Source organism: Hemicordylus capensis, chromosome 1 (assembly GCF_027244095.1).
Source record: "Hemicordylus capensis ecotype Gifberg chromosome 1, rHemCap1.1.pri, whole genome shotgun sequence".
Taxonomy (NCBI): Eukaryota; Metazoa; Chordata; class Lepidosauria; order Squamata; family Cordylidae; genus Hemicordylus; species Hemicordylus capensis.
Window position 1 is genome coordinate 393,436,325 of NC_069657.1, and position 22,282 is coordinate 393,458,606.

Sequence of the window (22,282 nt, forward strand, 5' to 3'; positions counted from 1 at the left end):
CACCCAAACCCACAATTTTTGATTTCATTGGCATTTATTTCCAAGTCAGCATGCATAGGATTACAGTCTTAGAACTAATCTTTACATTGCCTCTCTAGGAATCCTATATGTATGATGAAGTATCAGATGTACACCTCCCTTCTTCCAAGTGGCACAGGGTGTGCATGTGTGTGTATGCAGATGTGCCGGTTACTATAATCCTTCCACCCCTTTTTCAGAGTGGAAGGATCATCATGGCAGTTTTGTTTTGTTTTGTTTTGTTTTACTTTATTTTTAACATTTATATCCCGCTCTTGCTCCAAGGAACCCATAGTGTGGTATACATGGTTATGTTTCTCTTCACAACAACCCTGTGAGGTAGGTTAGGCTGAGAGAGAAGTGACTGGCCCAGAGTCACCCAGTGAGTGTCATGAATGGGGATTTGAACTTGGGTCTCCCCTGTCTTAGTCCAACCACTACATGAGTAAGAATGTGATGTTGAATGTGCAGTGGGAGGATGTGGTTCAGACATTTGTATGTGTATGAAAATCCTAGATATGCAAGTGTCTGAACTGGATAATTATTTTCACTTGACCTGGAAATAAATTTCATTGAAAGAAATTGGACTCAGTGTACATGTATTTAGAATGCATGAGCCAGTTAGCTTAAAGTTGGACTTCTTCAACTCACATGGTTTACATCAGTCAGTCTCTCTAACTGATATGCTGAATAGAATTTGGCTGAGTTCTAAATCATTAGTTCTTATGAATTCCATTTTCTTCTTGCATTGTTTATCACCTTTTTTTGCTATTTTGCATCTTTTTTTGGTAGAACCTTTTGGTGTGAGTTTAAATGAAAGCTGAGGCTAATTGCTTTTTTGTTCTGTTCGTGCTGCTTGTTGCTAATGCTTTATTGCTAGTACCTGCCTAGGCAGCACAGACCTACAGTACATATGCTGCTTTTATTTTCCCTGCAGAAAGCAAAGCTGGAAGCAAAGCTACATCAGACAACAGCAGCAGCTGCTGCAGCAGCATCAGCAGTTGGTCCTGTTCACAACTCTGTGCCTTCCAACTCAGTAGCAGCCCCAGGGTTCTTCATTCATCCGTCGGATGTCATCCCACCCACTCCTAAAACAACCCCCCTGTTCATGACTCCGCCTCTAACGCCACCTAATGAGGCAGTTTCTGCTGTTATCAATGCAGAGCTTGCACAGCTTTTCCCGGGCTCAGTCATTGATCCTCCACCAGTTAACCTTTCTGCACACAACAAAAATGCAAACAAGTCCAGAACGGTAACTAAAAAGAAAGAGTTTCATGACATTCCAATCGAATTAATGTTAATGATAGGAGCTACCTTGACTGATTGCTAGTTTGCCAGTTTATCAGAGTGCAGATAGTATGTGTTGACAGGCAGTATTGTGAAAATCCCCTTGATGTATACTATCTTCAAAATGATTTAAACTTTAATTCCTTATAAGGAAGCTTAGGTGCAAATAGATAACTCCTTAATGCTTTGGAAATTTTCCATTGGTATGCTAATAAACTCATCCATATAGAGTGTAATTGATGTTGAGTTCTTCAACTTTGAGTTTCCAAAGGCCGCTTCTTTATGTTTGCATGTGCAGTAGCTAATGACACACAGCAGATATGGCACATGATCTGATCATTAATTTCCCCTTCTTTCAGAATCCACTTGGGACTGGCCTAGCTCTTGCAATATCTCATGCTTCGCATTTTCTTCAGCCTCCGCCTCATCAGTCTATTATTATAGAGCGAATGCATTCAGGTAAAATGCAGATTTTCTGAGTTAATATTTGCTGTGTTAGTTTGTTGTAGTCACCCATATAACTGGTGGAATTTGAAAATACTTTTAGGTATGACCATCACAACAGGATTTCCCTTTTAAAAGTGAATCCCTGTGCCATATCACAAATTGCTTCTTGAAGCCTCCTTGGTTCCAGAAACCACTTTACCATGTGGCATGGCATGGAGATTTGCTTGCTCAAGAAACAGAAACCCAAACATCCCTTGATCATACAGAACTAGTTATATGGTTCTTTGGATTCCTGCCGATTTTTATTGCTTGAAGTAAGCATTTGAAGATGTTTGTGTGTAAGCAGAGCAATAATAAGCTACCTACTAGTATTTTACTATGGGCTACTGTATTAGCATCCTTGAAACTGCATTTTTTAAAAAAATAAATGTTTTCCTTTTTTTTTTAACCCAATGAACAGTTAATCCTTCAAATTATGGTTTGCAGGACCAGCAGTGAGCTGCTGACTTGCACATTACCTCACACTTCTTTCCCTCTTTCCACCTTAATTCTCTTTTGCAGTGTTCTTAGTCTCTTTTTTAGCACCAATCATGATTTATTTTATTTTATATATTTGCATGCTGACCTCCAATAAGTAATTACTAGGGTGTCTCTCAGAAATGACAAAAATAGTAAAACAGCAGCCTGAAACCTGACTGTTAAAAACTTAATCAAGTTTGAAAAGCCTGGAGAAATTTAAAAAAAAAAAAAAACTTTGCCTGGCACCAAAAGGACACTAATGTAAACATTTGCTAGAGTATTCAGCTTTGCAAATTATGGTTAGAGCTTGTTCTTCAAATTAAAATCAAGAATCCACTCTTAACTCTCCCTAAGACATTGTTCTTCATTGTAAGGCTCGGGAGTTGGTGGCGACTCCCATCAACCTTAAGTGTTGTTTCCTGACTAATTGGGGGACGGCGGACTTGTGCAAAGCTTCAGCCGAAGCTGAATACTTTGCACAGTCCCCCAGGGCTGTACAATTCCACCCCTTTGCCCAGCATCATTGGGGTTTAAGCCTCTGCACCATAATGGAAGGTGTGCTTAAAGGGCCCTCGCAGCACCGAGAAAAGAGCAGAACTATGTGGAAGTCAGCGTACTGGGAAATGGCTCTCATATTGAAAGTAGCCTTCACTTGAAAAATAGTTAAGTTCACTGCCCTAAGGTTTTGGACTCTGGTGGGGATGCACTTACCATTTTATTAATTTTTTATACCCTTTTCCTACTAAAATGCATTTAGAGTGGCGATCTGAGTATCCTGGTAACCAGTGGTTACAGATAAACTAAAAGCACAGAGGGGAGGAGGGAGAATGCAACTTGTTTGTGATCTTTCAAACCAGTTTAAATGATGACCTAAAAGGGTTCAGTGATAGAAATGTCAATTTGACTTCTTTAGTGAACTTAGAAATCATCTGAGAGCTTTAAAATGCATAGGTTCTGTTGCAGTGACTGCCTTTCCAGTACTTTAAGGTCATTGTGTTTATTCATATTTCATCAAACCCAACCTTTTTAAAGGTGCAAGGAGATTTGTGACCTTGGACTTTGGCAGACCCATATTGTTGACAGATGTGCTGATTCCAACTTGTGGAGATTTGGCATCCTTATCAATTGACATTTGGACACTGGGCGAAGAAGTTGATGGAAGAAGGCTAGTGGTGGCTACAGATATTAGCACCCATTCCCTCATTCTGCATGATTTAATACCACCTCCAGTTTGCAGGTTTATGAAGGTAAAAGCTTAAAGAAGTTTTGTGTGTTGGATCCCTGCAAGCATTTGCATGAGTAGAACAGCAAGTGGAGAAGGGATTTATTCCAACTTCCCCTTCCATCAGACCCTACCCTACACTATTCCTGGGGATTCTCCAACCCTCAGGATTGGCTGTTGGTGGTGGTGGGGAGCACTGGGGTCTGCATAGTAGAGGAAGGGACAGGAAAGCCGCATCTCTGTATCCAAGCACCATTGCTTTGTACTAGTAAGCTGGGTTTAATAAGTCACCTTGTGACTAGATAGTATTCAATTGTTGCATGTGCCTCCATATTTTAAAACAACTAATTGGAATTTAATGGTTTTTTTGGTCTCCCCCCCCCCCCATTTCAGATAACAGTCATTGGTCGTTACGGGAGTACAAATGCTAGGGCTAAAATTCCTTTAGGATTTTATTATGGACATACATATATCTTGCCATTGGAAAGTGAGCTGAAGATTATGCATGATCCTCTGCGAGGAGAAGTTGAATCTGCAAACCAGCCAGAAATTGATCAACACTTAGCTATGATGGTTGCTTTGCAGGAAGACATACAGTGCAGGTAAGATGAAGTGCTGGAAGTTCTAGGAAAAAGCCTGCAGTATTGAAGTTTATTGTCCAAGACTATTTTTAAAAATCTTTGAGGTGATCCATGTTCCCTCAGAAAATTGGCTCTGCACCTGTGCAGTAACCCCCACGGAAGAATTCCAAAGCTCCAAGAGGCACTCTCTGGCTCTGCCGCATCGCACACATGGTGCAGCCATTATTTTATCAGGAGAGCGCCTTCTCCGTTCCTTCTTGACCGCCACACTACTCACATTGTGAAGGATTCACTCTGTTTATTTCCCAGTTCCTGTGAGAAAAATTTTACTTGGTTATTCTGCCTTTGACCTACGACTGTTTTTATTATTATTATTTTATTTATTTGATTTATATACCGCCCTTCCAAAATGGCTCAGGGTCACTGTTTCATGGTCTATTATTTGGATCTCGTCTTAACTTGGATCTGGGTAGTGGTTCTAGACATTGATAATTTTGGGTTCTGCGCCAACGCAGATCAGCTTCGGTTAGAATTCGCTAGCTCCTCGCAACTCTCACAACTGCCTTCTGCACATGACTGCAGTACCCTCTTGTCTTTTCAGTCAGTTTCTTTCTGACTGCCTTTCAGATCATTTCTCGGAAACAGTTGCTCCTCAGAAACTTATTCTTTACTCGGAATGATTATTTGGAACAGCAATCTCTTCTCTTTCGGATTTCCCATTTGACTTGACGCACTCTCAGACTCTCCCCTTCAAACGACTTCTTGAACGGCAATCACTACTCTTTCGGATTTCCCATTTAACTTGACGTGGAACGGACGACAATTCAGCTTTCTACTGACTCCTTCGCTTTGTCTTGGAAAACAACAAATGTGAGCGGCAAAGGAATCGAGCAAGGAGAAAACCACATTTAAGTGGTGCTCCGAATGCCGTTGTAAATTTCCCTCAACAGATGGTCACAGCCTCTGTTTGTGAAACAAACACTGAAATTTCTGGCTTTTTGACAACAGTCTATTTCTGGTTTCTCTTTTATATTTCACTTTGCAATGTGGTCTGATGGACTCTTTAAAAAAAACAAAACACCTTTTTAAAGTGTGCCTCTTGTAGAGGAATACTACCCTCTTCTGACAGCACAACAAAAACAGGTTGCTTACCTGTAACTTATAATCTGGATGTGATCCGTTGTAGCCAAGCATTTGCTTGGGTGAAAACTTCAGTGTGAGATTCTGCAACATCTGTTTGGCTTTCTCAAAGCAAACATGAAGAAGCAGGGAAACTCCATCTCTGGGCAGCATTGTAATGAAATTGCGCTTCGACCCATGACTCTTATGCCCCCACTTCCATCGACCTAGACAGCATTGATGCCTACTAACCGCTAGCGTCAAGGTCGACATTGGGGGATTCCTCTACATCCATAACTCAAGCTCCTCCTCTTGACAGAGAACAAGGAGATTCAATGTTTAAGAAACTAGAGTCAGTGAACAAGGATGACTGATGTTGGCTTCAAAAAAATAAATTCTAAACCTCAAAAAGAGGAGACTTGCTGGGTTCATCGAGCTCCAAGCATCGCCAACTCTTGATGTTGACTGTGTTGAGGAAGACTTAGACGTGGACATCGAAGATGTTCCCACATAATCCTTCTCCATCAATTGTGCAGAGAGAACATCAAAGTTTGCAGGGCACTCTACAAACCACAAAGCCCTCGACGTTAGGTGCATTACTGGTGTTGAGACCAATATCAAAGGTGGACAACAGATCAACCATAACTCTTCTAATGTCTACGTCTTTGATTCAGTGATTGATTTTGATGTCAACGATTGCTGTACCATTGCCATCATCAACGGCATCAATAACGTTGAAGGCCAAGACACAAGAAACCCCTACCAAAAGCGGGGAATCCAATGTGTCACCTATTATTATAGGCTTCTCACTGGATGTATCTACAGCTCAGTCCACCCACGCTGACTATTCTGACTCCAGTAGGGGAAGGCAGTTCTCTTCAAGAAAGACATCCCCAATTTTACATGAGAAGACCACCTCAAGGAATCTAGAGTCTTTTGATAGGATTCAGAACCACTACTCCATTAAGCTTTACGTTTATTGATTTTTCTCTACATGGACTGGATGGTGACAAAGATTGTGACATGGTTGCAGTTCGAAAAATTCCTTCAGCATCCCCTGTAGGGATGACCACTCAATGTTCACTATCCTACCCCCGGAGAGAAAGGTACCACCATTCTGCTCCACACTCTGCATCTATGACAAGACCCATGGATTACTGGAGCTCCCCAGGGGCCCTTGATCCAGGCTGCAAAAAGGGTTTTAGACACTACAGGGACCCTTAGTATTTACCATCACTTGCTCTGCCATATGATTTCAATGACTACAGGTTATGGAAATCAGTGAAACTGAGAGGTGATTTGGATAAATATTGCTGTTCAATATGTATATGCGGCCTTTAGCAAAGCTGGTGAGGAGTTTTGGGCTAGGGTGCCATCAATGTGCGGGTGACAGCCAGCTTTTTCTGCTGATGGATGGCAGGGCTGAGGACACTATAGACCAGGTGCTTGGAGGTGGTCGTAGACTGGCTGAAGCAAAGTCGTCTTTGGCTTAATCCGGATAAGACTGAAGTTCTGTGGCTGGGCCCGAAGAGGTCAGGGGGGAGTTTTCAATTACCGACCGTTGATAGTGCTTGTTTGATACCTCAGCCTACAGTGAAGAGTCTGAGTGTGATTCTTGATGCCTCTTTGAATATGGAGGCTCAGATCATGGAGGTCGCTCGAAAGGCCTTTTTTCAGTTACGTCAGATATGGCAGCTAGCCCCTTATATGTTTCCTCCGGATTTGGCCACTGTGATGCATGCGAGGGTCACTTCTAGGTTAGATTATTGCAACTCACTTTGTGTGGGGTTGCCACTGTGCCTAATTTGGAGATCGCAACTGGTGCGGAATGCAGCGGCCAAGGTCCTTACTAAGGTGCTTTGGTGAGCACATGTGACACCTTTCCTCTTTCACCTGCACTGGTTGCTGGTTGAGTCCTGGGTTATGTTTAAGGTATTAACTTTAACATTTAAAGCCCTACACGGTATGGGCCCTCGATATCTCCAGGACCGCCTTACGCGATATGTCCCTCGCCGGGTCCTGAGATCGGCCACAAGTAATACCTTGGTGATCCCAGGCCCTAGGGATATTAAACTGCAATCACCGAGAGCCAGGGCCTTCTCTGTGGTGGCCCTGGATCTATGAAATGGTCTCCCGGATAATATCAGAGCTCTCCATGATCTGTTGGCTTTCCTCAAGGCAAGTAAGACTGAAATATTCCATTGGGTGTTTGGTTGCTGAGATAGCTGGTCATAGAGTGATCTTGTAATTCATGGTTACTATGTCATGTGGAATGAGTACTGTATGGAATTGGGGTTATGACGTTATGTAAGCTGTATTTTATAGAATTGTGTTGCTGTGTATGTTATTGCTTGTAAGCCGCCCTGAGTCCTATGAGAGTAGGGCGACATATAAATCTAACTAGTCCCTGCTAAAGAACAAGGACTTGCATGCAGACCGGCTACTGACTCTCCTTTCAAAAGATCAAAGGTTCCTAATGCACCCCTGAAAAAGAGGGGGGGGGAGACCTCAAAGCATACTCACCAAACTGATCCTGATTTGCAGATTATCCAACATTCTCCAGCACCAGTAAAGTCACTTGAAAAATAGAGAGAACAATCTGATGTTGAATATCATTCTACCTCTTCTTTTGAGGGAGATGCAGTTCCCTCCGCCCCTTCCTCTGGTGAAACTGTTGCAAACCCATCATTCAATTCACCTACAAAGGAGACTAAATCATACTGGATATAAGTAGCAGATATGGCTTAGGTTTGGAGTTGAAAACACCAACACACGAAATCAAAGATCTGGTGTGTGACTTCATGGCCAGTTATTTATCATCTCATCCAGCTTCTCTTCCAATGCTGCTGGTCTTAACTAATTCGGCAAAGAGATCTTGGGATGTACCATCAGCTTCTACATCAAAAAGGCTAGAGAACCTCTATAGAATTCAAGAGGAATCCTGCCCCTGCCTCGGTGTTGAGCATTAGGGATGTGCACAAAACTGGTTTGCCTGATTCGGTTCAAATTTGAACCAGGGTGGGGAGGTTCGCTTTTGGTTTTGCTCAAACCCCCCTTTGGTTCAGTTTGAATTCAAACCTGGTTTGAACCGTTCGAGCCTCCAAAACTGGGCTGGGTGGTAGGCACCCATGGGTGCCAACTACCGCCCAAACCACAAAGCAATCAGACACTCCTACAATTTTTTATTGAATTTTGGAGATTTTTATTATTATTGCCCATTATTCCCAATGTGGAGTACCTAGGAGCAAAAAAATGGTGTGGGTGGTAGGCACCCAGGGGTGTCTACTACCCACCGAATGGCAAAGCAATTGGAGACTCCTGCGATTATTTGTGATTTTTTCATTTTTTAAATCCTCCCATAGGGAATAATGGAGATTCCAGTAAATGTATCACTTCACGTTGGAGGGAAAGGGGTGGCAGTGCCCAGTGGGGGTGAGGAAGCTACCAGAATTATTTCAAAGGAATTGGGCAAAGGGCTGTTATTTTGTGATTTGTTGAAGTTTACACGTCTTTAAGGTTTTTCCCATAGGGAATCATGGAGGACACAGGACATAAGAATATTTCTTTTTCTGAATGACTGGTTAGTGTCATCAGAGTGCAAGGCGGACCTAATCTCTAATGCTCAGTACATTCTAGATACTCTAAAGCTAGAAATTAAAGTAAACTGGAAGAAATTGATCATAGAACAGCAAAAACGAATTCAATTCATAGCAGCAGTTTTGATCTCAGGAGACAAAGAGGGCCTACCTACCAGGGGACAGAAGGGAGTTGATTGTGCAACTGATCTCCATGCTTTTCCTCAACCCAAGACAAAGAGCTCGTACTGTGCAAAAGCTGTTAGGTTTGTTGGTCTCTTCCACAGCCACTGTAACTCATGCAAGGCTCAAGATGTGCCAGTTCCAAAGCTAGTTTCTTTCAGTATTCTATTAGACTGAATTTAGACAGCCAGAACCAGCATCTCCAACAGTGCCACAATCTTCTTTTGCAGGTTGCAGGCCACATCTTCCACCACAACCTCTAAGTATAGAACCTAACGTCTTGGAGACTTAACTATTAGACAAGATTGTCCTGAATGAAAGAAAATAATCAACCAGGAGGAACTATGTGTACAAATGGAAGAAATTCACACACTATGCTACTACCAAAGGCTTTGATCCTTAGAACGCTCTCATACGTCAAATTCTCCTATACCTAACAGGTCTAAAGAAATTTGGACTCTCCAATTCTTTCATCAAAGTTCACATGGTAGCACTTTACGCCAGACACCCTGGGATGGATGCACTGTCTTTATCCCATCCTGACTCAAAGAGGTTCCTTGAAGGAATAAATAACCTGTTTCCACCAGTCAGAGAGCCTATTGTTCCGTGGAGTCTCTCCTTAGTCTTATCCACACTTATGGAGGCACTGTTCGAACCACTAGCTGCCTCCTCTCTAAAGACTGTGTTCTTGGTTGCCATTACATCTCTTACTCCCCTTACACTAAATTGTATCCAGACAACACCATTCTAAGGACAGAGCCATCCTTCAGACTGAGAATAGTCTCGGAATTCAGTCTAAACCAGGATATTGTCTTACCTACCTTTCTCTTAAACCCTCCTACACCTCTTGAGAAATCCATGCACTCCTTGGATGTCAAGCGGTCTCTACTTCATTGTATGGACAGAACAAAGCCATTAAGAAACAACACTAAACTATTCATCTCCTATAAGGGAGAGAAAAAAGGACAACCCATATCAAGACAGAGAGGCTATTCTCACAACCAGTGGAAATCGGGCTAGGAGAGCCTCGCCTGATTTTCACTGGTCATGTAAACCGCTGAATTGCCCCTGCCCTTAAATCAGGTTTGCAGAGCAAGCGCTCCACAAACCCATTTTTTAAAATCGTGTGTTGCTGCAGCACGGCTCTGTGCTGTGGCAGCTCATGAGTATACCCCGACTGGGAGGCTAAAAAGTAGCCTCCCGGCATGGGGGTCTCTCCAGCATGCCCTGCACACTCACGCAGGGCTAGTGGTGTGCACGGAACCACGGAGGTGCGGTCCGGCACTGAGGGGTGTCGAACTTTAAAGGCGGAGGGGTAGTACTTCCCCCTCCCGCCGCTCTTCCCCCTCCCGCCGCTCTTCCCCCTTCGGCGCTGTATTAAGAAGTGAAGTTTTTGGGGCGGCAGCGTTCCTCCCTGCCCCCGTCGTTGCCAGGAAGTAGTGTAAATAGCAGCATGCATGCGCCCGTCGCGGCACGCGCGTCTGTCGCCGCTGTGCACGCGCACGCCACATACGTCACACGCACGCTGCGTGTGACGTATGCAGCGTGCGTGCGCCACGACGGGCACATGCGTGCTGTTATTTACACTACTTCCTGGCAACGACGGGGGCAGGAGAGGCAGGGAGGAACGCTGCCGCCCCCAAAACTTCACTTCTTAATACAGCGCCGGAGGGGGAAGAGCAGCGGGAGGGGTAAGTACTACCCCCCCACCCTTAAAGTTTGACCCCCCTCAGTGCCGGACCGCCGGACCGGCCCGGTTCCGAACCGGTTCGTGCACATCCCTACGCAGGGCATGCTGGAACATCTGGGGGCCACATGGCCCGCGTACTCCCAAGCCCCCGACAGCTCCACGACGGAGCCAGCAGTCATGTGGGCAGCCGCCCAAGGAAGGCTTACTGATCGTCTGCAGGGAGAGCGGGCTGTTACAAGGTGTCTAGCTTCCTTCAAAGGTCAAGGTACATTTCACTAAAGCTATAGTCACACTTGGCAACCCACATGTCTGGCATTTAGCATAACGGACATTTGCAAAGCAGCTGCGTGGTCCTCAGATCTTCTCTTTATGAAACATTATGCTCTGGACACCCGCTCAGTGGCAGATGCCAACTTTGGTTGGGTGGTTCTTTAAAAGATGCTATAACTACATCCTATCACCCACCACCATTCAGGTGAACTCACTAATGGCCCATTTTGTGAGGGAACATGAACCACCTCAAAGATAACCAGATTGCTTACCTGTAACAGGTGATCTTTCTGATGATCCATGTTCACCCACAAAACCCACCCGGCCTACCCCACTGCTAGGATACTTTTACAGTAATAATAACTTACCTGACTTCGTCTGGCAACATTTTTCGCTTATTGAAGCAGCCAATCAGGAACAGAGGAGAAGTTGCTCTCCTGCCAAAAATAACGGTCGCGTCATGTGTGCAATTTGGTGGAAACAAAGAGCACCTAATGAAGCTTTGGAATTCTTCTGCGGGGATTATTGCGCAGACACAGAACTCATCATGTGAGTAAACATGGATCGCCAGAAAGATCACCTGTTACAGGTAAGCAACCTGTTTTTATATGGTAGCTTGACTGTGTAACCCAAAGCTCTTTGAGTATTACCAAACCTCCTTTCCTTGCCTTACTTAAAACATTCAAGTGCGAGAACGTGTACATTCCAACATTGTTTCTGTGAATGCTTAGATGGTGTGTAATTACAACATAAAAGTGTGGGGTTTTTTGTCATCTTGCTTTCACAGGTATAATTTAGCCTGCCATAGACTTGAAACACTTCTGCAAAGCATTGATTTGCCTCCACTAAACAGTGCTAACAATGCTCAGTATTTTTTGCGAAAGCCAGATAAGGCAGTAGAGGAAGACAGTCGAGTATTTTCTGCTTATCAAGACTGCATTCAGCTACAGCTTCAGCTCAATTTGGCTCATCATGCTGTACAGAGGCTCAAAGTAGCTGTAGGTGCAAGCAGGAAGATTCTAAAGGAACAAATCGATCCCAAAGAGTTAATCCAGATGTCATCCACAGAGCAACTGCGCACAATTATCCGATATCTGTTGGATACATTACTTAGCTTGCTCCATTCTTCCAATGGTAGGTGGTTTGCTTATTTTTATTAACAAGTCTGAAATAAGTTTGGCTGCTACTTGAGGCATGTTCATTTTCGTACCATCAGAAGGCTAGGGTTATGCAGAACCCAGTGGTAATTTTTCCTGCACAGTGGGCTTACATACAAAGGTAAAGAGAAGAGAGCGTGGGACTTCCTAGAATAGTCTTTATTCAGTGCTAAAAAATATTCCCCAACTGAGGTTTGCTTTAAAGAGTAGAGATGTGCATGAACTGGTTTGTGCACCCCTGACAGATGGGAGAGGGACCTTTTTAAGAGACAGGGAGGGTGCCCTTAACCTGCCCTGCCACTTTCCCCCTGCTGGCGCTCTCCCCAAAAGTGGTAGTGCGGGGTTGCAGCATACCTGCTTGCAGCCCCAGTGAACGTCCTACAGGAAATGGCATGCATGTCAACCATGCACGTGGACCAAAAATTTAAAAAATGGCTGCCAAAACAAAAATGGCCACTGCGAAGCCCAGGCCTCACAGAGGCCATTTGCGCATGTGCAGCGGCAGATAAAATGACCACTGTGCGAGTCTACGGAGGCCCGAACAGGCCTAATAAAGTGGCCAAACGGGCCGTGGCAGTGATGAGGGAGGGGGAACCTTCGTGGACCACTCCGCGGCCTAGACAAAGCCCCCCCCCCGGGGCTAAAAAGTTTTTTTTTTTAATCTAAAAAAAAATCTGCGAATTACCCGGACCGGGTGTGTGTGTGTGGTTTCGAGGGGTTGCGGAATTGTACTGGACCGGTCAGGTTCGAGTCCAGTTTGGACTGAAACTGAACCCGGCCAGCCGGATCCATGCACATCGCTAGATCTTCACTCCATCAAACAGAATGCAGATAATTTGAAGTGAGTCCTACCTGGGAATTGTTGATTTCTTCTAACTATTGGAAATAGTTGCAGGTTTTTAGTATTTGATGTGCTGTTTTACTTTAAGCCAGGGTTTGTTTGCAGGCCAGGCAAAGAGGGAAGATCGGAGAAATACTCTCAGCACTAAGTGATGCTGAACTAAGCTGTTTCTTGCCCATGGTTCCATAGTGCTAAGATTGTTGGAGCCAGCCACTTAGCAATCTCTAATATGCTTTTCCCAGACATGGTGACAACACTAGAGGGGTTAGCTTTGTAGCCAGAATCCAAGCACCAGAACCCAAGCACCACATGCTGAAACCTGGATTTGAGTACCAATGGCCTTGCTTTGCTTATGAGTTTTCCCCTTCCTAGTTTCCTCCTTAGGACATCTTCTCTTGCAGTGTTGGTGGTCGCTTTTTGTGACCTGTTGTGTCATTTTGACCCACCCATCCTTCCTGCCCTGAACAGTCATTGTGTGTGCAGTGGGTGATCTGCTGTTAACTAGTGAAACATGCCGTATAGCTGGCATGCTACCTGCCAACTGGTGGAATGAGAATTCAAAAGTAAACAAATTATTCATTCTCCCTACTTGTTCCTTCTAAGTACTGCTATGTCATAAGTAACTGACACGAGTGAGGAGGGGAAAGGAGCATTCTAGACCAGGGATTCTCAACGTTGGGTCCCCAGATGTTATTGGACTTCAACTCCCATAATCCCCAGGCCCAGTGGCCTTTGGCTGGGGATCTTTTTTTTTTATATCTGGGGACCCAACATTGAGAATCCCTGTTCTAGACCATCGTTCAGCAGAGTCTTTCTACAAAATATCTGCTACCTGGTAGGCAAAGATCATCCAGTGTCTGGACCACTCTCTGGCAAACAAGAGGAAGGTGAATTGGTAGATGAGTTCATGTATGCTGCATTTGTGATCTAGTTACCTGAATAATAGCCTCCACTAGAGAACATTTGTAGCAGGTACTGTTGCACTTTCCTACAGCAAAAGAACAAACTTAAACCTGATGCATTTTGAGCAGAGTAGTCATATCATTTGTATTCAATTTTAGAAGCAAAAACCAAGTTGTTGTTCTGCTTGAATGTAGCAATGTGTTCCATTTCATTTAGTTCATTTTTGATTTCTTCAAAGGGCATTCTGTTCCTGTGGTTCTACAAAGTACATTTCATGCTCAAGCGTGTGAAGAATTGTTCAAGCACTTGTGTATCAGTGGAACCCCTAAGATACGCTTGCATACAGGTCTTCTACTCGTTCAGCTGTGTGGAGGTGAAAGATGGTGGGGGCAGTTTCTTTCAAATGTTCTGCAGGAGTTGTATAATTCAGAGCAGCTTCTCATTTTTCCACAGGACAGGTATGTATAGGATGCAGCTCTTTTATGTGTATAAGTTAAGCTGCATTTGAAAAAATGTTCCATTTATCACTGAAATCTGGGAGAAATAAACCAAAAGTATGTAGGAGTTTAGAAGCCTTTTCTGGTTTAGTTGCTGTAGTCATCATCACTATCAGAACTGTATCCCTCTTCCAAATCTCTGGCGCACCCAAAAGAGCTTTTTCTTCCTGTTACCATTTTCTTTTCAGCTCAGCAGTGTAGATTTGTCAGTTGGGGCATTGTTAGCTTTGAAATGCTTGTGGATCAGTTAAAAAACAAAAACAAACTGCTTTATCTTTAGGGTCTTCATGTTGCTTTCCTGTATTGGCCAAAGATCACTTAGCAACACGGGTGTCCTAGAAAGCTTGCTGAATCTCTTGGATAACCTGTTGTCCCCTCTTCAACCTCAGTTACCTGCACACAGATGCACAGAAGGTAATACTGTTGTAGATTTCATTATTTAGCACAGAGGTATTTTTTCATACTAAAGAAAGTCTTACAAATACCACACCTGGCTATAATTTTTCCATGGCAGATGAAAGTTTACTGACTGCAAAGGGCTGTGCAAGGAAAGGGAAAGTTTGTGAGTGTGTGAGATTTTCTGATCTTTTCCACTGGCTAAGTTACTCTTTTAGTGTGTTTAAAATATCTTCAGATGCCTTGGTAACGATAGGTGTAGAGATGCAAAATGAAAAATGGTGTGGTTATAGCTTTTCATTGCATTTAGGTTGAAAAAACTGTTCAAGAGTACACAACACTGGCAGGAGGCCAGGGAGACTTGTTCACATGTAGATTCAGCCCACATGTGTAAAGCACTTCAGTGTATTCACAGAAATGGGAGTTTGCCTTCCCTCCTACCCATCTTTTCTGCTGGGAGCCTCATTAAAAGCTGTAGCGGGTCCCCTGAGTTTTGTGGAGGGTACAGGGGAGCTCTTCAAAGAAAAAATCAGAGGCAGAGCTCTACAATTTAAGAAGTTCATAAAGGGGAGCAAATGTTCAGACACCATTCCACAGATGAAAGCAGCATTAGGTTTATTGAGGTAGCTAAGTAAGTAACAAAACAGCTGAGGGGAGTCACTTCATGGTTCAGTCCTGATGGCCACTCATGTTTTGAGGGTATGCAATAGTGCAACTCTTGGCTCTGATATCTAAATAGTAATTTGGAATGTATTGTTAAATAGCTGAGTGTGCACCTTTCCCACATACTTGAAAGATGTAACCGCCTAGAGATGAAAGTTTGGGCAGTATATAAATTTGATAGATAGATAAGATTACAGTGGATGGGAAAACATCATCTAGTTAGCTCTTGTGACTGCAGCCTTCATTCTGCCTTGTTGGGTAGGCTTTTTTAGGAGGCCTTCTAAAAATACAACAGAGAAGTTCATTACCCTGTGCCTTGTTTACCCTGGCCTACTATTTGTCCTTACTGAGCTTTCTATATGTTATGGAGGAGGGAGAGGGGAGCTGATTGCCAGAGAACATTTTTCTTAGTCTCGTAAGAAGATGTGCTATGTGTTGATTAGGGGTTCATAGCCAAAACTGTTCAAACTCTCCCTGCTTTAATCTGAAACCAAATCTTTTAATCAAAAACCATTTTTTAAAGGTGTTTTAGACATTCCTATGATTAGCTGGGTTGTAATGTTGGTGTCCAGGCTCTTGGATTATGTTGCAACTGTGGAAGATGAAGCAGTAACAGCTAAGAAGCCTCTGAATGGAAAAGAGAGAGAGAGATTCTTAACAGGTTCAGTATACGATAATCAAAACGGCATTTTGCTCTTGGAATGTCTTATATAATTATGTATCCCATCCTTCCCAAAGAGTTTTAGCATGTGACATGTTGGAAGAAGCATGTTGAAAACTGTGGAAACAATTATGAGAGAGAGAAGCAGGCAATTATCATAAGCCTTAACTACTAAATCACTGGCTGAGGAAAGGGTTTGCAGATACTTTTGGCTCTCTTGGCGGCTTTTGATACTATTGACTGTAGTATCTTTCTGTACCATCTGAGAGGGTTGGGAGTGGGAGGCACTGCTTTGCAGTGGTTCTACTCCTACCTCTTGGGCAGATTCCAGATGGTGTTGATTAGAGACGGTTGTAATTCAAAATATGAACTTTTATATGGAATCCCCCAGGGCTCCATACTGTAACCAATGCTCTTTAACATCTATATGAAACTGCTGGGAGAGATGATCAAGAGATTTGATGCAGGGTATTATCAGTATGCTGATGACATCCAAATCAATTTCTCCATGTCAGCATCATCAGGAGAAGGCATAACCTCCCTTAATGCCAGCCTGGAGGCAGTAATGGGTTGGATGAGGGATAACAAGCAAAGACTGAATCCAAATAAGACAGAGGTACTTATTGTGCAGGGTCAGAACCCAGAAGGCAATTTCGATCTGCCAGTTCTGGATGGAGTCATACTTCCCCAGAAGGAATAAGTATGCACTCTGGGAGTGCTTCTGAATCCAAATCTTTCCCTGGTCTCTCAGTTTGAGGCAGTGGCCAGAGATGCTTTCTAACAGCTTCAGCTGATACACCAGATGCATTCGTTTGTTGAGATAAACGATCTCAGAACAATGGTACATATGCTGGTAACCTCCAGACTTGACTACTGCAATATGCTCTTTGTGGGGATGCCTTTGTATGTAATCCAGAAACTGCAGTTGGTACAGAACAGGGCAGCGAGCTTGGTCTCTGTGTCATCTCGGAGAAGCATACGTAATATACTCCTATACTAAAATAACTACACTGGTTACCAGTCAGTTTCCAGCCAAAATACAAGTTGCTAGTTATAACCTATAAGCCTTAAACAACTTAAGCCCTGGGTCTTTAAGAGAAGGTGGTCTTCATCATGAGCCCCTTCTCCCCTTCAGATCATCTGGAGAGGTTCATTTGCAGTTGCCACCAGCTTGTCTGGTGGCTGCACAGGGATGGGCCTTCTCTGTTGATGCCTCGAGACACCGGAATGCATTCCCTGCTGAAAAAAGAGCCTCCCCATATCTGACAACTCTTAGAAAGTCTCCAAGGACACATTCATTCACCCAAGTTTCTAAACTAGACTTGCGGTTTTAAATTGTTTAAAGGTTTTAATTTCTGTTTTAATTTGTTTTGCTGTAAACTGCCCAGAGATGGAAGTCTGGGCGGTGTACAAAAATAATAAAAAATAATTAAAACAGTTTTGAAAAAACAAACAAGTGAAGATTATCCATCTTGTCCTATGCTTGCAAAGAAGATCCCCATAAGCCATAATGGAGCCATAATGCTGAATGCACTGTTGACAGTCCTGGCCATTACTTTATGGATGAATGTTACCTCTCATTTTGTTAAGTTTTTATGCAAATACATAATAGCTCTCATACTATTTTAGGATGATCTTAAGTATTCTACTTTTGTCTGTGCCAGAAATGTTATTTACAGACTGTTTAGTTTGAATGTGGAAAAATGATGGTCAGTTTCTATCAAACATTTAAAATATCTTTTTTCTCTTAGGCAATCAGTGGAGTTTCATTAATAATAATCTACATACCCAGAGCCTCAATAGGTCTTCAAAAGGCAACAGTAGCTTAGATAGATTATATTCCAGAAAGATCAGAAAGCAGCTCGTTCATCACAAACAGGTAACTTTCATTGGTGACTTTAATTGTCCAGATTTCATTATTCTTAAAGCCTGTTATGATTTTGAGGTGCAAATTCCTGATTTTGTACATCTGGGACAAGTGAGGGAACAGGTAGCTTGAGCTGATTAAGGCAAAGTTGGAGGAAATTCCAGGTGCCTGGCTTTCCCACAGCAACCATGAACCTAGCTGAAAAGTATGCAAGTGTGGCAGATACTGACAATACAATAATTGCAGACAAAGGGACCTGAGGAGATCCTGTGTATGCCCTTCTAGGTAGAGTAGCAGATTTCTGCCTTCTGAGTAGAAGAAGCTTGTATGAGTCTGAAACTTGCAGGGAGTCGCATGGCAATAGTGTTTAGGTATCGCTGCTCTACTGGTGGCAATATAATTAAAGATCAGTCCACCCAAATGGCTAGGGACTTGTCCGTGAGGGCAAACATACTGCAAACAAATAATGAGCTGTTGTCAATCTGTGAAGGCTCACCAGTTTCAGCAAACTTAAAGCTGCTACCAAAATGGGAAATAAAAAATTCCGTTGGCAGCCTGTTTAAGTTTTGTAAAAATAGAAACTAAATTTAAAAATAAACTTTACCATCATATGAAAGTGCATATCTATTTTGCATCTTATTGCTTACATTTTCATACACTTCTGTTAACATTTTCTTTTAGCAACTTAACTTATTAAAAGCAAAACAGAAGGCTTTGGTGGAACAGATGGAAAAAGAGAAAATACAAAGCAACAAAGGATCATCCTATAAACTTTTAGTAGAACAGGCAAAACTAAAACAGGCCACGTCAAAGGTATGATGTTCTGCAATTATACTTATTGTCTTGTGCAGAAACAGCTGTTTCTGCAAATTCAAGTATGTTCTGGGTTCATTTTCTACAAAAAAAAATAATGATTTAATTATGCCTCTTAAGGCATGATCTGCTTGCTAACTCAACCCACTAATGTATATCTGGTTTTGCTCCTCAGTTAATTCTACTATGGGCACCTGTTAGTTCCTCATAGCAAAAACAAACAAACAAACAAACCAGGAGACTTCTATGGTGTGATGTTGTATTATGATAGATAAAAACAGTGTGGTGGATTATTTATCTGTGAATTGTAGAATATAATGATGATGTGGTATATAACAAAGGATGCATTTAAATTTAAGGATTTCAATCAATTCTCCCCCTTTTTTATTTAAAGTAGTTCACTATTGCTTACATGGGTGTGGAGGTGTGGGCTTGTATTTCTCAAACAGCAGCACCCCCCACTGTGCTGCATACACAGCTTTTGAAACTGAGGAAACTCAAAAGCAGTGTTTGATATGGCATGGAAGTCTACTGTTCCAAGAACAAAGTTTGAGATCTAATGGGCACACTTAAGCCTTTGGGTGTGTGCCTAAAGTAGTTCTTGGATTTTAGCTTTCAGTGTTTATTAATCTGCTCAGGAGGTATGGAAGAACTCTGTAAATTTACTAAATATCTCCATTAACTGAGTAAACTTTAGATTTAAGGTAACTAATAGTTTTATCTAGGTATTAGGTCTTTGCCAAGCTTTGGTCTAAATGGAATACTCTGCACAGTGTATCCATTCTCACCAGTCACCTCCGCACGTTGTGCTTTTCCCAGAATCCATAGAACTTTGTGGTGAAACCCCTGGGAAGGACTACATTTTGCAGCACTCAGTGCACACTTTCCTGGACATCGCTGGGGCTCAAACAGGGCTTTGTTTCTCTTAAAGGAGCTTTAGCAGCACTGGGAAATGCACAGCACTGTTCAGAGGTGATTGGTGGGAATGTTTGACTCAGTGAAATGTAAGGAGGGCTGTGTGGAGAATTTGGCCAGCTGAAATCTGGCCTAGTAGGTATATGACTGAAATTTTTGCAGTCCCCACCCCACCTCCCAGCACTCTTCCTCTTTTCTCACCCTACTTTACTCAGAATATTTGACAAGTTTTTTATGAGCACTCTGTTGGATTTTTGTAGACTAAACTAAAATAGTTCATTCATTGCTTTATTACCTAAAAAGTGATGCAGCTTGTGTAAAAATTTGAGACTAATGATTTCCATTATATCTGCACTAAGCATTATAGGCTGATTGAGGTGATACTATCTGATCTGATCGTGATCTGTTGTAAAGGGTACTGCGCCTGTGCAGGGGGTACTGCACAGGCGCAGAATGGGTACTGCGCCTGTGCAGGGACCTCACAGCCGAGTGCTCTAGCTCTTCTAGGCGTCCAGACTCCACCCCCACGTGCTCTTTGTGGGAGTATAAAAGGCGGGGCTGGACACACTTTGTCAGTTCCTTTTCAACTACCATAGCGATCACACCTCTGGTTGCTCCGGCTCTTCGTTGAATTGGTTCCTTGTGAGTTTCTGTCGAGAAGATAGTAATATATTATGCCTCTGACCTGGACTGTTTTTCGACTACTCTTTGGATTTTCTGTGTGAATTTTGACTGACAGACTGGTTTTGACTGTTCTTTGGAAAACAGACTATTTTGGCGCGATCTTGGATTTGTGGGCTAAGATGTGGAATGAAGAAAATGGAGAAAAATCTTTTAAACGTTGTAGAGAATGTGGGGCCAAGTTGTCTTCCCAGGATAGGCATTATTCTTCTCTGATCTGCTTTTGGGAGCAACATAATACTTCGACATGCAAGATATGCACATCTTTTTCAAGGCAAACTAGACGTAACCGGGCCATCAGTTTGCGCAATACACTGTATGGTGACACCCTGAGTCCATTGACACCAACAGCTGAAACTACTTCGACATCGGGTTCTGTACAACTAAAACAGTCTAAAACCCCAACCCCAGTGTTCAAATATCCATATGGCTTCCCTCTGAGACAAGATCACAAGAGACATGCATCGCACCCGGAGGATGGAACGTTTACGGCACAGAAGAAGCACAAACATCGAGATGGATTCTCATAGTCGACACCATTTCCATCTGGACTCCCATTCGACTCCCCTGATATCAAAGTCCACACCAACTTCTAGGTCTTCGATGCCAAGTGTGTCTGTATCGAGACCTCCAGGTCCCAGACCCCCAACACCTGTGGGGGTGAAACAGGTACTACCCTACCCGGCATCGATCTCTCTGGCAGTTACACCCATCAGATCCTCGGCAGATTCACCAGGATCATCTAAACTGACAGCTGTAGTTAGGGCTACCTCTCCAAAGCTGCACACTCCGATTCTTTCAGCATTGAAGAATGTCACCCCTTGGTACCAAACAACTTCTCCAATGCCAATCTTTGATCTTGAAGCTGAACCTGACGATGCGGATGGGAGACTGAACCCATCTATGGCACATACCTTGCTCTCAATCCTTGACTCCAGCAACAGTTCGCCTTCTACGAGCATGTTTAAAGGGTTCTTGTCGGGTACACCAGACAAACAGATGGATGATCCGGAAGTGGTATATGTAACTCCAGCCACCCCACAAGAGATGGATCCCCTTGTACGCCCAAAGGCTTTCTCTGCTAGCTACTTATTAGGGACTTCCCCATCAGCTTCGTCATGGCACCAGTGCCATGGTTCTCTCAGCACTCCTCCTGCGCCAATTAGGACATTGTCTGGCAGGTCTATGGGCATCTCCTTGCCTGACCTTCCTTATGATTACCAGGACTATAAGCTTTGGAAGACTCAGAAAGGAGGAGTACCCACTGCCTTTCCTTTGGCCACCAGTTCTCCTGGCCCATTGCAAGTCTACACTTTAGGGGCTGGAGATGCCCTGATATCAAAACAAAAGGCGTTTACTATTACCACTGTATCTCTTACAAATATCTCACCTCTTGTCCAACCTCAGGAAAAGCTTACATTGGAGACCTCAACCACTCAGACTCTGACTGAACACCTAAAACCCCAAAGATACTGACCACTATCTAAACCCAGACACTGCCATTACTGGTGGTACTAAAAACTTTGACTACCACTCAAACTCAAAAAACAACTTCAAAGCATAAGACAGCAGAAGTGACTGTAAACACAGATCCCGCCTCCCCTCCTCAGTTTCCACAGGAGGAGCACCATGGTTCTTCCAACCTAGTCTACAGTTTCATGGCGTCCTCACAGGCTGCTCAACTGGTAGCTCTGCCTTTACGTCTTGTCATTTCAAAGACTGCAAAAACAGCATGGGAAGTCGTTAATATTTCCACCCCCATGTCCAAGCATCTAGAAGGATTATATAGAGTTCAGAAAGAATAATACATACCTATTAAAGCATCCCCTTCTGAACTCCCTTGTCATCGATAGTGCTACGTCCTCCAAATCTACACAGCTACACACTACCCCTGTGGATAAAGAAGGGAGAAAATTAGATGTAATGGGGAGAAAGGTCTACACCATGGCATGCCTCTCAATTAAAATTGCCAATTAC

The 22,282-nt window shown here is 43.2% G+C and overlaps 1 protein-coding gene across 6 annotated transcripts in view; it reads left to right on the top strand.

Annotated features, from left to right (window-relative positions):
- The window catches only part of BIRC6 (baculoviral IAP repeat containing 6), a 311,771-nt gene that overhangs the window by 113,981 nt on the left and 175,508 nt on the right, over positions 1-22,282 (top strand). For all 6 annotated transcript variants that reach the window (XM_053303734.1, XM_053303742.1, XM_053303763.1 and 3 more), the window contains exons 25-34: positions 956-1,270; positions 1,665-1,764; positions 3,304-3,518; positions 3,887-4,095; positions 11,699-12,045; positions 14,051-14,270; positions 14,590-14,723; positions 15,892-16,029; positions 17,781-17,908; positions 18,578-18,709. In XM_053303734.1, coding sequence (XP_053159709.1) covers positions 956-1,270; positions 1,665-1,764; positions 3,304-3,518; positions 3,887-4,095; positions 11,699-12,045; positions 14,051-14,270; positions 14,590-14,723; positions 15,892-16,029; positions 17,781-17,908; positions 18,578-18,709 — 1,938 coding nt within the window. The remainder of the gene's footprint in view (positions 1-955; positions 1,271-1,664; positions 1,765-3,303; positions 3,519-3,886; positions 4,096-11,698; positions 12,046-14,050; positions 14,271-14,589; positions 14,724-15,891; positions 16,030-17,780; positions 17,909-18,577; positions 18,710-22,282) is intronic.